This window comes from Chrysemys picta, chromosome 2, assembly GCF_011386835.1.
Source record: "Chrysemys picta bellii isolate R12L10 chromosome 2, ASM1138683v2, whole genome shotgun sequence".
NCBI lineage: Eukaryota > Metazoa > Chordata > Testudines > Emydidae > Chrysemys > Chrysemys picta.
This window is the reverse complement of record NC_088792.1, coordinates 92,417,683-92,433,519: the sequence shown is the minus strand read 5'-3', so window position 1 is coordinate 92,433,519 and position 15,837 is coordinate 92,417,683. Positions and strand designations below refer to the sequence as shown.

The 15,837-nt window shown below is 44.4% G+C and overlaps 1 protein-coding gene across 1 annotated transcript; it reads left to right on the top strand.

Annotated features, from left to right (window-relative positions):
* The first annotated feature begins 9,615 nt into the window (after positions 1 to 9,615).
* On the top strand, positions 9,616 to 11,789 carry FANCD2OS (FANCD2 opposite strand). Its single transcript, XM_005307228.3, has one exon. The coding sequence runs from the start codon at positions 9,665 to 9,667 to the stop codon at positions 10,184 to 10,186; it is 522 nt and encodes a 173-aa protein (XP_005307285.1). The 5' UTR covers positions 9,616 to 9,664; the 3' UTR covers positions 10,187 to 11,789.
* The last annotated feature ends 4,048 nt before the right edge of the window (positions 11,790 to 15,837 follow it).

The window sequence follows — 15,837 nt, the reverse complement described above, 5'->3', positions numbered from 1 at the left end:
AATCTCACCCTCAGAGATGTTTCAGTAAGTTTTTCTCAGACTGGACACCTTCCAGGCCTGGGCACAATTCTTTCCCCTGGTACAGCTCTTGTTGCAGCTCAGGTGGTAGCTAGGGGATTCTTCATGATGGCTTCTTCTCTCTCTTCTCTTCCCCCCCTTTATATATCTTTTGCATAAGGCGGGAATCCTTTGTCTCTCTGGGTTTCCACCCCCCCTCACTGGAAAAGCACCAGGTTAAAGCTGGATTCCAGTTCAGGTGACATGATCACATGTCACTGCAAGACTTCATTACTCACTTGCCAGCACACACATATACAGGAAGACTCACAGGTAAATACAGCCATCTGCAGACAATGGGAGTCATCAAGATTCCAAACCATCATTAATGGTCCACACTTTACACAATTACAATAGGCCCTCAGAGTTACATTTTATATTTCTAGTTTTAGATACAAGAGTGGTACATTTATACAAATCAGATGATCACACTCAGTAGATTATAAGCTTTGTAATGATACCTTACAAGAGACCTTTTGCGTGAGGCATATCCCAGTTACTTACATTCACTTATTACCGTATTTTCTCTAAAACTATCTCAGTTACATTATATTGACTTATTATCAAGTTTTTATAAAACCATATAGACTGCACAACGTCACACTAGTAAAAAAGACAAACACCATAATTTGACTGCCTGTATAGAATTAAATGGGAAGCAAAATACATTGACCTAGCTGATGACAATAAGCCAAGCCCTGGAATACTTAGTAATAGGTGGACAGTTGCTCAGAGCTGATCAGTGTGTGCATGTGGGGGAGAGGGGAGGAAATTCAGCCTCCTAGCCTATGTCACTAGCTATGTATCAGCTTTTAAAACTGAAACAATATCTATTAGTGTAATTTTCTTTGTTAAAAGAAAAAGACATGGATGGTGTTAATTTAACCATGAAAGTCAAAGGCTGTCCAGGCAGTCTTTGCATCAATGTATCTATTTCTAAATTGATCTAGTTACATCAGTACAAAACATTGTTTTGACAGTCCTATAGATTCAAGAACTGCATACATTTATTTGCATGTCCTCAAGCTCATGAGATCATACACTTAAACAACCCTGTTATTTCAAAGGGCTTTGCTTCAGATGTTTATGAAGATGGAGTTTTCCTGATTTGGTAATAAGAGGAACAGAGATTTGGGGAGAAAGAAAATGGGAATGAAGGAGAGAGGACCTGGTGGCTATATGGGAATCCAAAAAGGACTGAAGGGAGGAAGCTTTGATGACACCTTAAAAGGTTTGGAAGAAATCCAGACACACATCTGAACTGTTGCACTTTCCCAGATGTGCTGGAACAATTTGTATAGTGGGGGTGCTGAGAGCCATTGAACCAAACTGTAAACCCTGGATCTAATGGAAACCACTTCAATTCAGGGGATGCTGCAGCATCCCCTAGTTCCAGCACTTATGCACTTTCCTGTGAAGATCCACCAAACTTTTGAGTGATTTCATGGTCAGCTCTGTTAGCTTCTGAACAGTAACTATATTCTTGGCTGGCCACACATGCTCAGCATTGAATCAAGGGGCTAAGGACAAAGGTAGCGTTACACCACCTTTATGGTCTGCTGATCCAGAGGCTGAACAGATCAGCCCCTGGCAAAATTAATTTGCTTGCTAAGGGATGAACTAATTTGTGCCCAGTTGCCTATGACCTCAAAAGACAGTTCCAGCAGCTGGGGACAGCTGGAGCACAGTGGCATTTGGCCCACCCCCTCTTTTCCTGGATACCCCCTTCAACTACCCAAGGATTTCAATATGATTAAATTTTTAATATAATTAATACTTAGAAAACTTGTTAAATGGAAAGCTTGATAGACTCAGGTTTAGCAATGCTACCTGCTTCCCCCCCCCCCCCATTTCTCTTGCATGTTGTCTTTTAAATCTGTGTATTTAGTACTCATGAAAGGTATCAGCTCCGAAAACCTCTATTTAGCCACACAGCAGGTAGACCCTGAGCTACATAAGGGTGATCTTCCCCTTAGATGACCATTATTCCTCAGTCCTGCTCTAGGGATCATCTCCTGGGGTAACAGTTCAGTTTTCTAGCCCATTCGGTCTTTGGTCTCTCTGCTGAGGCTACTAGCAAGAGTGCCAGTTACTGCCAAATTTGGCAGTGGTTCATGTGAACACCTTTCATACCAATGGACAACCACTAGATGGCAGTGACTAAGGTGGAGATCCAGAAAGGTGCTGAAGCACAAGTGTCAGGTTTAGAAGCTCAAATCCCACTTTTGGCTCCACTGCGAGCCACAAAGTTTCAACTGAATCTTGTAGGCACCTAAACTCACCCAGTGCCTATGTTTTCAGAGTAAATGTTCTCTAGATATCTATGTTTCTGCCTCTGGGCATGAACATTGCTGTTTCCCACTAGGTTTGAGGGTACTATCTCCTACGTGAACCCCAGAGAAAGATTCAGGAACCAGGGGAAGCCAGGTGTTTGCTTATGTCAAGTGAGGGGCCCATTCTAGTAGGAGTGCTCAGAGGCTACCTACCAGCTTAGGTCCCATTAAAAAAAAAAAAAATCCTAGCCCCAGGAGGAGATGGCTGTAATGCTACCATTGGTGCTGTTAGCACACTTGCCTGAGATGTGCAAGACCCAGGTTTAATTTCCTCCCCTCCACCTCCAAATCAGCCAGCAGGAGAGAAGGAGGTGGGAGGCCTCCAACCTCCCAGGTAGATGCCCTAACTACTGGACTACAGAGTCTCTCTCTCTCTCTCTGGACCAGTGACTATTTGTTTACCCACAATGGAAGAGTCATTGCATCAGAGAGACAGAGATTGACTCTGAAACCTGGTGGTTACACCATTCTTCCTCCTCTGGCTGTTTTGTGGAGCGAGGCAGGCTTGTAACTCATTACCACAAGAAACACCTTTCACACCTAAGCCACCTCCAAGTGGTGCCTCCCTGAAGCCCAGACTTTGGCTCCTATTTCAAGAGAAGGGATGGACTTAGCACACAACCATCTCATCAACACCTCTCATTGACTGGTTTAGTTGGCTTCCCACTTAGTGTGCTGGCTTTTGTAGATCAATTTAAGGCATTCATCTCTCCCCGTCCATTGTATAGGAATCTTAAGTGCCTTAGCATAGTGTTTCCCAAACTTGGGACACCGCTTGTGTCGGAAAAGCCCCTGGCGGGCCGGGCCGGTTTGTTTACCTGCCGCATCTGCAGGTCCAGCTAATCGTGGCTCCCACTGGCCGCGGTTCGCTGCTCCAGGCCAACGGGAGCTGCTGGACGCAGCACAGGCCGAGGAACATACTGGCCGCTGCTTTCCGCCGCTCCCATTGGCCTGGAGCGGCGAACCGTGGCCAGTGGGAGCCGCCATTGGCCAGACCTGTGGATGCAGCACGTAAACAAACCGGCCCAGCCCGCCAGGGGCTTTCCCTAAAAAAGCAGCATCCCAAGTTTGGGAAACACAGCCTTAGTGAATCAGTGTTGTTCCTGTAATTTTCTAGGTGCTGTGATGCTCAATGTTGCAATGCCGAAGTACCTTTGTTGATCTGGGCTTAAGTTACTATTGACTTGGATGTAGAAGCAAGCATGGCCTAGATATTAAAAGTTTCATATCCTATTACCAGTTTCTTGATCTATCCAGCCTCCATGCATTTGATTCCTAATATAACTTTTAGGTTGCATCTTGTTCCTCATTTCCACTGAAAAATGTGGGAAGCATTAAAAGACTACTTTGCAGCAATAAAAGAGTCTTTTCTATTTCATAGGATATATACAGGAGAGATAAGGATGAGAAAGAAGGCTTCCCATCAGGTTATGATGCGATACTCTTGTGAGTCTGACTGTGCAAGTCTCTCCAGTGGGAAAGGTTTAAAAAGACTGAATTTTAGGTGAAGAGGCCATGTGTGTAGCAGTCAGCATGGAGAAACAGGAAGCAGTTAAGTAAACATATGAAGCATGTAGAACATGTTTTGGTGACCTATATTTCATCATGGGGAAATCAACGGATATCTAAGCAAAGAGTGTACAGGTGTCTGAAAATAGGCAAAACGAAACAAAAAAAATTTGCCATGTGTATACTATATATCAGGGGTCGGCACTTTCAGAAGTGGTGTGCCGAGTCTTCATTTATTCACTCTAATTTAAGGTTTCGCACATTAGTGGTACATTTTAACATTTTTAGAAGGTCTCTTTATATAAGTCTATAATATATAACTAAACTATTGTTGTATGTAAAGTAAATACAGTTTTTAAAATGTTTAAAAAGCTTCATTTAAAATTAAATTAAAATGCAGAGCCCCCCAGAATGGTAGCCAGGACCCAGGCAGTGTGAGTGCCACTGAAAATCAGCTTGCCATAGGTTGCCTTCCCCTGCTAAAGATCTTGATGTAAAAGTTGAAGTATTTAATATTTTAAATTGTGGGTCATGAAAGTGTACTGCTCATACTTAAAAAGTATTCAGATTATGCTTGACATCAGAAAAATGAACATTTTGAAGAGTATCACAATTGCTTTTACAAAAAGCCCCTGACTTGCACTGATCTGCAGATATATTGAATGCTAAATTACATCTTATTACAATAAATTAATTTCTCCCCTGAGAAATTAATCCAAAATGAATTTATTCAAACTAAATTAAGAAGGCCCATATTAGCTTATTCTTGGTTGATTAGTCAGACACTGATAGAGTATTAGTCATAACCTGCCTTTTACTCATAATTACAATATTTTCTGCAAAAAGTGGCCAAATCTATAAGAGTAGAATATCCTAGCGTTGCTGTCAAGTAGTTCAGTTCTGTTTTGATATCACATGAAAGGTAAAATATAGCTTGGGGATGTGAATCCATTATATACTCAGTTTGTTGTAGTGTAGTGGGGCAGTTACCCCGCCCCTAGAAAAAAGGCTAGGCTGTTTGGGGAAGCAGCCACAGCTGGGGCCATGCCCCAATCAGGCCACACCTGGCCCTGTTCCAAGGGCTTAGGGAAGAGCTGGGTCAGTCTATCTCCAGCCTTGGAGGGAGAAGGACTTAGTTGCCTGGGAATAGGGTACTTGAAGCAGAGCAGTGCTAGGGAAGGGCAAGAGGAGCTGGGGAGCTCCAGCCTGGCAACTCCCCAGGCTGAGGCCTTGATAAAGGCCTATGCAAGTACTGGGGCTGGGAGGCACAGCCCAGGAATACGCAGAGGCAGCTGGTCCGATCCCTTGGCAAAAGAGGAGTTGTTATGCTGTACAAAGCACACAGGATTTTTTCGGGGGGGAAGGCAAATACTCCACATTTGTTGAAAATACAACAGATAGCATATGCTTTTTAGTCACACACACACACACACACACACACACTCCTGCTAGTTGATGTTTATAGTTACCAGTCTGTTGTAGCTCTAATGGCCAGTTAGACTGAGCACGAGTGAGGAACTGGGCTCTTGTTGGTCGTGATCTGATGCTCCGAGGCTTTGCAGGACTGAACCCAAAGCCCCATGGCAGAGCACCCTGTTCTTATAGGGTTTTTTCCTTTGTTGAAGTCTATGAATTTTGCTGTGTCAGTTTGTCACCGGGTTACACCAATTAAGAAGTATCTTTTGATGTTAACATTCCAATACACCTCAGAGAGAGTCATCCTGTCCTGGTTTAGATTTAATCAATTGTCCTTAGGATACCAGCCTTCACCTCAGGGTCGTCAATCTGCCCTCTCTTCATTATGGATGCACACTGATGGTGTCAAGTTAAGTCTCTTCACTCCTTCTTCCTTGACCATTTGGCTGTAACAATGGCCTTCAGACCTTATCTTTTCCTGATGCATACATTCCTCATTCACACAAACAATCTCTTACAGAAACCTTCAAAAGTATATAGACAGCAGTATTTTATATTCAGGAAAATACATTGTAAATCAAGCCTTGCTAAATCTTATAACTAAAACAATTCACACTGGGGCTTCAGGCCCTCAACCTAGACACAATACAAGATCCTCTTACTTTCTAAACCTTAAAACAAAGAAATGTATATTTAAGTAGAGTGCTTAATTTGCAATACATATAGGAAACCATAGTAGACATTATAACTTAGCCTAAAACAAAAGGGTGACCATAATCAGTCATAAGGATTTTTTTGGTCTGTCATTCCTTTCTGCTATTCAAAAAGGGTAGCGGACAGGATGAAATCAAAATCATACATTAAGTCTCATAGTACAATTATAAAATCCTGCTCCTACAGAGTGCCCCAGGGAAGGGGGCTAGATGACAACTGAAAGTAGCCACTAAGGCAAGGTGGGGATAGAGGGTTAAATATATAAAAATATATTTTCTGCAGAGGGTAGAACCCTGAGATAAAGGGCACCGGGGCCCAGGAGGGACACGGAGGCCAGCGGCACGGGAGACACCGGCCTGCAAAGGGCACTCTGGGCTGGACAAGAGCTAATTCCCCAAGACAGCCAGCAGGAGATGCCATGCTGGTGAGTCTTGTGACCTTGCTACATGTAGCCATGTTGATCCCTGAATATGAGAGAGAAGGTGGGTGAGCTAATATCTTTTATTGGACCGACGACTGATGGTGAAAGAGCTGTGTTCGAGCTTCTAATATCTTTTATTGTTGGTGAAAGAGCTCACTCACTTTGTCTCTTATAGTCTCATAGACTTACAGTATTTCAGATGTTCCTGTGCTTGTGTTTCCAATGGATGCTTTCAATGGCATGAATATTTTTGACGTAGCTAAAATGCCCTGATAGTTACAAGCATATGGGTGTCAGACAGCAATAGATTACAAGATCTTTGAAAAGAAGGTTTGAAATAGTTCTGGTTTATGGTGGTGCGTAAGCCAGCCAACGCAGAATCAAAACAAACCTGACTAAATTAAGCAAACCATTCCCTGGAAACTTTTAAAGTTATCCTTTGTGAGCTCAGCTGCCAGCTAAGACCGATACTAGTTTTGTGACCGCCCTGTGTTATAGCATGGTTCTGGCCATCCAGTCACATCCAAATAGGCATCTAACATTCCCTCTTGACTATGAATTGAGAGACATCATGTACAGCACTAATTAAACTTCCCTGGGCACCACATTATCTGGGTTTGTGCATTTGCTAGATAACCATTTGAGAGCTGATTCATTCTTGAAACCTCATGTCTTATTTCTGAGTTTGTTATTTTCAAACCATTTTGTTGTTCATGGCTACCTTTTTTTGTTGATTTCTACAGCAACTACTGTAACATTTGTCCACCTGTACAGAACCATGGAATGTAGCCATCTGTATTATAGGCGTTTTCAAAGGACACCCTACAACTCCCATGATTTATCTGCAATAATATGGATGAAAAGGAAAATATCTGCTGTGAAAGAACATTTTAGTCAAAGCACTCCAACCCTAGTGAGATGCAGGGGGAGGGAACCACACCCCCATCTGGCAATTCTTATTCAGGCAAAGCAGCCACTGGAGGCAGAGGGAATTCTCCCCCCCCCCCCCCCAAAAAAAAAGAGAAGGTTTAGTACTAGGACCAACGTTGGTGAAGACAGAGGTGATTCTTGTATTTATCAGGATCTCCTTCATTCAAAGCAAAAAACACAGAAGACTGGGTCACATTCAGAAATGACATCGGGTGTCCCACAATGGTAAACTAAGGTGACTAAGTGTAGGGTGCTGTTACACACTGAAGAGAGGGGTTCAGCAGTGATAGCACTTAACAGATGCAAAATGAAGTAGTGTGAAAACCTAATGGACACTTTTTTTTTTTAAAATTAAAAGCGCATTCTTCCTGTTAATTGCTTTTTTTGCTACCTCCTCCAAATGAGGATGTATGGTTACACCAAATTTCAACTCCATTTGCATCACCTCTCAACTACAGCATAAATCCATAACACATCTTTCTTCCAAGGCCCAGAACGCCAGCGCTTTTACTGTACACACGCAAGGCCTGGAACTGTTTATAATAGAAACATTTGACCCTCCAGATATTAGGCACATCTGATTGGCAGTAAAGGAAAAAAAAAAAAAAAAAAAAAAAAACGAGCTGGTATATACCCTTTGCCTCTTTATACAAGAAAAACTTTAAAGTTTACACTTCCCATAAACATGCAGGAAATGAAATCTGATTTGGGGGGGAAAGTTTTTAGGACTCTGAATAAAAAGTAATACCCGTTTAGCTAAAACGCTTGGGGAAAAATGTTTTGGTAGAGATTCAATACTTTGCAAGGGCCTTTAAGGCATGAGAAAGAAGTTTAAGCTTGATGCAGAAGATTAACTTTAGAAAGTTGGGGCAAAAAAGTTGAGCCTTGATGAAGATAATCTTAGGGCTAGTCTACTAAACTGGCAGCGCTTTAACGTGGCTTGTGTGGTCACGGCAGAGCCCTGGGAGAGAGCTCTCCCAGTGCTCTAAACACACACACACACACCCCTCCATGAGGGGTGTAGTGACCAGCGCTCGGAGCATAGCGACCAGCACTGATGCTCTGTCTACATTGGCGCTTTACAGCACTGAAACTTGCTGCACTCAGGGGTGAGAAAGTGGCAGCACTGTACATTACCAGTGTAGACAAGCCCTTAGTAGCTATATTTTGTATGGACTGGAGGAAGGCAATATGGGTATCAGGGAGACTAGAGAAGAAGAAGTTACAATAATCAAGCCAGGACATGGTGAATTTTAGCTGTAGGAATAGAAAGAGAATGGATATGTGAGATATTCTGGAGGAAGAATCTGCAGTATTTAGAGAACATTTGGATGTGACAAACCAAAGATGATCCCTAGTTGACAGAAAACATCTGTCTTACTTACACAAGCTTGTCAGAAGATAAGTGGAGAAAAGGACTTGGAGGGAAAGTAAGGCCAGTTTTGGGCATATTAAATTAGCAGCAAGATATCTATGATGATATGTTGGAGAGACTGAGATGCAGAAATAGATAGTCAGGAACTGTCAAGTAAATTCTTAGGTCACTAGTGTGAAAATGGTAGTTGAAACTGGGCAAGTGGCTGAGACCTCAAGGATGCTGCTAATGACATAGAAAATTGCAATAATTACACATAAGTGCAGAATTTGTATGCATGATTTTTCACACAGCCCCTGGTCTCTGTGGTCAAGAAATGGGTACCATGTAACTGGGCAAGATTCTGTCCCTGGCACGTTCGGACCAAGGTGTGATGCAGAAGACCCAAAGAGGATGCTGCCTGCCTTTGACCACATGCACCATCTTTGCAGAGTGCAGCAGGCTCCAGGACCTGTACCTGACTAGGCAGAGGCAGTTTAAACTGCTCTTCTGGCTTAAAACAAAAAACAAAAAAAACCCATCACATTTAAAAACAAAAAACAAACAAAAACTTCTTAGCCAGAACAAGTAGGAGCTCAACCCTCCAAGATCTCAGCTGATGAGCTGTAAGCAGCGGGTACTACAGTGAGGATGCTTCCTATAAAGGAAGCACCTAGAGCAGGCAGGTGTTTGAAAGCAGGCAGAAATCAAACGGGAGTCCTCAGGGGTGGCAGCTAGGGGCAGGGGAGACCTGGGGCGCTGCGCAGAGTATGAGGGGACAGGGAAGCTGGGCAGGGATGGAGGGGCGGGCGGGCGGGAGCGCGGGTTCCACTCCGAACGCGGCGTCACAATGGGTTGCCAGGCGCCCGGCGGAGGAAAGATGCAGCTGGGCGGGCGGCGCTAGCCGCTGCGGGGTGGCTGGCGGGGGCCATGGCCGGCGGGTACCAGCTGTGGGCGCCCTGGTCGCCGCTGGACGAGTCCCTGCAGTGGCTGCGGGGCGCCACCCCCCGGCCGTGCACCAAGCACCCGTTCCGGGCGGCGCCGCGCGGCTGCTGCTGCCCGCAGAGCGCGGCCGCGGACCTGGAGGTGCAGCTGTGCTTCCAGGGGCTCAGCCTGGTGCTGGAGCCGGGCGCCAAGGGGCCCGGCCTGCCGGCGGGGGAGCCGCGGCGGAGCGCGGCGCTGCGCAAGCCCCAGGCGGTGCGGCTCAGCGGGCTGGACTCGGTCTTCGGGCGGCTGGTGACGGCGCAGCCCCCGCGCTGGACCGGCTCGTTCCGGGTGTCGGAGCGCTCGGCTTTCTGCCAAGTGATCAGCCCCCGGCAGCGCTGGCCCCGCGGGCTCCGCGAGCCGCAGGTCCGCATGGCCGTGGCCATGTGCCGGCAGATGCTGCGGGCCATCCTGCTGCTCTACGCCGCCTACAAGAAGTGCGCCTTCGCCCTGCAGCACTCCCGCTGAGCGGCCGGGCCGGAGAGACCCGCCGCCTGCACCGCTCCCCTCTGCCCAGCCGGCCCCGCCTTCTTCTCACCCGAGCCGCTCCCACACGGGCGGCAGGAGTCTGCCCCAATCACACGTGGCTGGTTTAACGTCGCGGCTGCTTCCCAAAGCTGCCGCTGCCCCATCAGGGCCAGGCTCTGATTGGATTGTAGCTGCTGACTGACACCTCAACGCATCGCTGCCTTGCCCTAGTAGCGCCTCTGCTGGCCTCATTCACATTACAAGCCCTCTGCTGGCCTCTTGGAGACTCTTTGCAAGACCTGCAGCTTCAGCGGACGCTATTGGAACTGCAACCCTCTATTTTTGTGTACAGCTAATTTGAAAGGCTCTTCCAGTCAAGTTGAAACTGATATAAAGGGGGGGATTGCGCTACATTTCTAACTTTACCAATGCCCAACCCTGATTTGTTGACAGCTAACGCGTGCAACCTATAACAAATGAAGGTTTGCATTACCAGATGGAATTTTAAAATAGGTTGGCAACTAATATGCACAAGTTTTTCCTGCATAAAGTTCACTCTACAATATTTAAAGTCAAAATCCTTATGGTTTGTTTATACCTAAAGGATGAAGCCTACAAGTGTAACTTTGCTTTCTAATATTCAAACTGAATACTATTAATTTGGTTTAGAAGTGGGATAGGAAGGATCTTACAAACAGATTGAACCACTCCAACTTGATAAACATGCAGATATACACTATGAAATATTTTAGTTAATGGATATGTATGTGCAAATTTGTCTTACAAAATGTAAGAGTAACATTCCAATTGGTTGCAAACAATTTGACCTCTGCCTTGCAACATTTATAGTAAAATAAATCTTATCATTTGCTACTAATGAATGAAGGAGTTCACAGTCCAGCTAGACATGCAGTTTTCACATATAACATTTAAAGGATCCTTATTCATTCACGTCAAGTTACAAAACACCAAGACCAACAAGAGTTACGTTAGTGGCTTCTTCCTGCATTCAAAGTAAAAATTGTTATGACTGGTTTACAGCTTATGAACTTACAAGAAATTCAGTTTTGCTTTACAATGTTCAAAGTAAAATCTGTATGAATTGGTTAAAGCTAATGGATGAGACTTACAAAGAAATGCACCCTTTACCTTGCAACATTCAAGTAAACCACTCACATTGAAATAAATATTTGTTCCTAATGCATAGAGGCACTTACAACCAAACAAAAAATTTACTATAAATGCATTTTTGCCTTACATGTATTCACTCTTATTTGTTTACATCTAAATGGATGCAACTGCTAAAAGCATCATTATAATTTTAAAATCTGTAAGTAAAACTCCTTATGACTTGTTTACAGCTAATGGATGTAATTTACAAAGAAATGCACTTTTGCCTTAAAACATTCCAAGAAGAGTCCTGATAATTTGTTTGCAGTGACTGGATACAACAGTCAAGAAAAGCACCTTTGCCTTGTAACAGTCAAAGTAAAAATAGTTGTGATTTGTTTCCAGCCAATGCAGGCAGTTTATTAAAAATGCAACTTTTGTTTTATATCAAATCAAAGAGGCCTTAAGATTTTTACAGCTGATGTATGACATTTATAAATACACCTTTCCCTTTCATTCATAGGGAAAAGCTTTTTTAATGTGTTCAGTTACTATTGCATGTCACAGTTTGACAAGAGAATTACTCTTCAGTGTTTGGGTACTAGCCATGTTGGGGTTATCAACTAAAATGTCTATTAGCAGCAGCTCAGCTTTTATTTTCCACTCAGTATGTTATAGGGACCCCCTCCCCCCCTTGGGGGAAATTAGGGCCTAGACCTATTCCTGTGAAATTTGGTGGACAATTTCCTTGTTCACAAAGCCAAGCTTGCCACCCAGCCAGTTCTGTGCCCCAAGGAGCTCTGTTTCTGCTCCCTCTCAGGGCCATGCCCAGACTGGTTTTATTGCCACCTACTCACTCTCTGGTTCCTTTCACACTCACACTTGTAACCAAATCAATGCCCCAGCTCCTGTTCTTGCAACCAGTCTCCAGAGAAATATTGGCTGATGGCTCAGCTTCTAATCGGGCCTGGCCATGCTGGTCTGCCTGAGGTGGGGGCCTTTATTGTTTCCATTAATACTAAACAGGGGTATTTAATTGCACCCTCATTTAGCCTGAATGAAAGGTAGCACACCTAGCAGTTTCAAGGAAGCCTGTAATTGCCCGTCGATTAAAAGGGCATTTGCTGGCAGTAGCAGTCATTAACACCCTCTAGCTCAACAATATTGATCTATCCTGTAAGCCAGATATACACTTTAGTGACTGCTCTAAGGTATCTAATACAGGAGCCCCATTCAGCATTTAAACAAAATACATATTAAATTCCTACTACAGCCACATGTCCCCGATCCTGCAAAAACACACACACACACACACACACACCAACACACACACACACACACACCACTTTACCCCTGGGAGTAGTCCCACTGAAATAAACAGAGGTAAAGCTAAGCATGTACATAAATGTTTGCAGGATCAAGCTGCAAAGGAAGAGGCCCTTTTGGCTCAGAATCGGACTCCTCTACTCTATCCTACTCCTGTTACCATTTCTGCTTTAGAGAAAAATGGTATCAGTATGCCACGAAAACACATATTGTATCTATTCCACTTGCAAATATTTGCACAGGTGGAATAGAAACAGTGTTATTTCAATACCTCCCTTCCAAGTTTCACCTACAGGCTTCAGCCATACAATTTGTAATGTTAGTTGGTATGCTAGCTATTGTATGTGTAACTTTAGCGCCCTCGTGGCCAAGATGGAGTCTGCTTGGCAGGCAGCTCTGGCCAAGAGAAGGCACGTGCAGAAATGCAGCAGGAGAAATCCCTTCCACCCAAGGGACACCTGTTTCAAACCCCCCAGAGTGAACACACACACACACAAAAAGTACAATTGATATGAGAAAGGGAAATATTTATTTACACAGGGATGAGGAGAAAAACAACAAGGGGAAATATAGGGGGAGCAGTAAAACCGGGTTGCATTCAAGTAACACACAAGGCCCCACAGGCCCAGTGGTACCACAGCCTGGAAGGGCAGACACTGAGCAATGTGTCTGCACACAGAGTTCAGGAGTCCTGAGCAAAGTTCCAGTCCAGTGGTGAATCTTGGGTGCTCCTGGTTGTCTTCGGCGCCAGTGAACTTTCCCCAACAAACCCCACCGGTGCCCTCTTCTGCTGCTCTCTGCAAAGCCACACAGAGCGACTACCTCCCCACTTAACTAGCTAACAGCCTCCCTCCTTATTCCCAGTGCAAAGTCACAAGCCCCAGTACTCACAGCCCCATGCAGCTCTGGGCAGCTGTGATACTGGGTCCAGCTCTGGCCTGTCCTTCTCGGGCGATTCCTCCCTGGCACAGTGCTCCTCCTGGCTCCTGTCCTGGGGTGTCCCCGATCGGCGGCCCTGTCCTTCCCAGGCTTCAGGCCCTCTCTGCTGCTTCACTTGGGAGGGCCTCCTTGCTGCCGCCTCTCTCCCTCCGAGCTCCAGAGCCCCCCCTGGAGTTTTCCTCCTTTTTTCTCAATCTCCCCTAGGAAAAAAATTAAAGGGGCCATGCTCTCTAAACCCCAAAGGGGTTACACATGCTACCAGACAAGACAAATTTAGCAAAGACCCTAATGATGCTGCCAGAGGTAGGCTCCTTTTTGGGCTCATCTGGTCTGCTGTCAGGTCAAGACTGTTTTCTGTGAAAATATGCAGGCTATACAAAGAGATTTTTAAAGCTACGACTAAAGATAGAGATAGGTGATGCGGGGAGGGGGGAGAGGAGTCACATTAGGCACCAGTCTGCACCTAAATACCTTTGAAAATCTAAACCAGAAAAAAAAAAAATCTAACCCTACCCCCACATTACTACAGAATGGATTTAATTAGTATTTCAGCAATGACTGAGGCAGGTTTTAGGATAACTTACTTAACTAACAAAAGATGGTTTACTTTACAGCAGCAGGACTAGTGAATGTATAATCTAGCCTGGCTGTATTCTCAGCTTGTCTCTACAACTGGTTCCCAACTTCTGCTGCTACCCACACATAGATAACAGGAACTGTGGCACAGCAGAAACACCAGCATGGTGGGGGGCAACTTTAATGTTGAAGTTCACCCCCTTTCTTCCACCCTATAAATTATTGACAGACAACTGAGAAGAGTGGCTTTTTTTTTTTTTAAAACTGATTCATGACAGTCATGATCTGATAATCTTTTAATGCTGCTTTGGCCTTAACCACAGCAGCATTCGCCTTGGCCATCAGACTCTGTAAAGAACCAGAGTTACACCTGTGCTGAGATCACAACAGGTATTTATTTATTTTAGCTGGGATAGAAATAGACGGATTGATATTTGGCTCTTAGCACTAGTTCCCAGTTAAGTGCCTGAGCTGAAGTTACTTCTTCCCCTTCTCCATGCACCACATATACACCAAAGAGAGCACACACAGAAATCTTATTACACCAATAATGTTTTTTGATTGTAGCTGGTAAAAAGGTCCTGTCACAGTCAGGTCTGGAATTCATCCAGAGTTTTATAAATTGGGGTTTATATATATATATATAAATAAAAAAAATAAAGGAATGTGTGTGGCGTTGGAATGGCAAATTGCAGATAGGCACATCAGTAAATTTTTTTGCACAGCTTTATAGCTGCAGGAAATCTGCAACTTAAATGACACAATGTGTTGCCCGATTTCATTTTGATACTTTCATCTATCAAAGAGTCAAGAGGATTAGACTTGGCTTTGGCAGTGACAAGCTGACAGTGAAGTAGAGCATTATTGATTATTGCCTAACAGTGCTGTGATTCACCCACCAGGGACCCTTGTGTGCTGTTTTGTTACCTGAGGAGAACATGATTTAAACAAAGAGGTAAGATTGGCCAGCAATTGCAAATGGTGATTGGATGTGTGTTCATTTGCAATCAGGTGAAAAATAAGCGTTAAGAGGTTTGCCCAAGTGATTAACATTTCTGAGAATAAGAGGTGCTTTTAGTTCTCTACTGGTGAGAGTGGCTGGAGCTCTGTGAACCTGTGTGTCATTTTACAAATCTACATAAGCAGAAAATTTGGCCTTTGTTTGGATCCAGCATGTTAACATGTTTTGTCTTATCTTCGCATTCATCTAAGCCATTCATCCCCTGGCATGCCGCAGAGGTGCTAGCAGCATATTGACCACAAGCACAGTTCTCGGTCTCCAACTCCAGAGCAAGCAGCAGGTCCTCTCCCTACAGCTGTACCATACAGATCCAGTAGATACCCAGCCTGTCTGCTGGATCTGGGGCAGATTTTCCAATAAAAATCTTAGAGTCTAGGGCTTCAATGGACTAGTCTGCTGCTGCTCTAAATCCTGTCTGTCTCTCCCCCCCGCCCCAAATCTAGATAGAGATGCTTTAAGTCCTATTTTCAAAATTGGTCTGATCAGGTATATCTTTAAGTAGTTGCTCATGCTCCCTCCTTCCCCCCCACACCCTTTCCCTGGTTGTTACTGATGCAAAACACTCACTGAAGCCACTAGGAGTTTTGCCTGAGTAAAAACTGAGTAATGACTAAGGGATTTGACCCCTAGTTTTTGGATTGTATTTCAAATCCTTCATTTTCTGAAGATCAATATATTG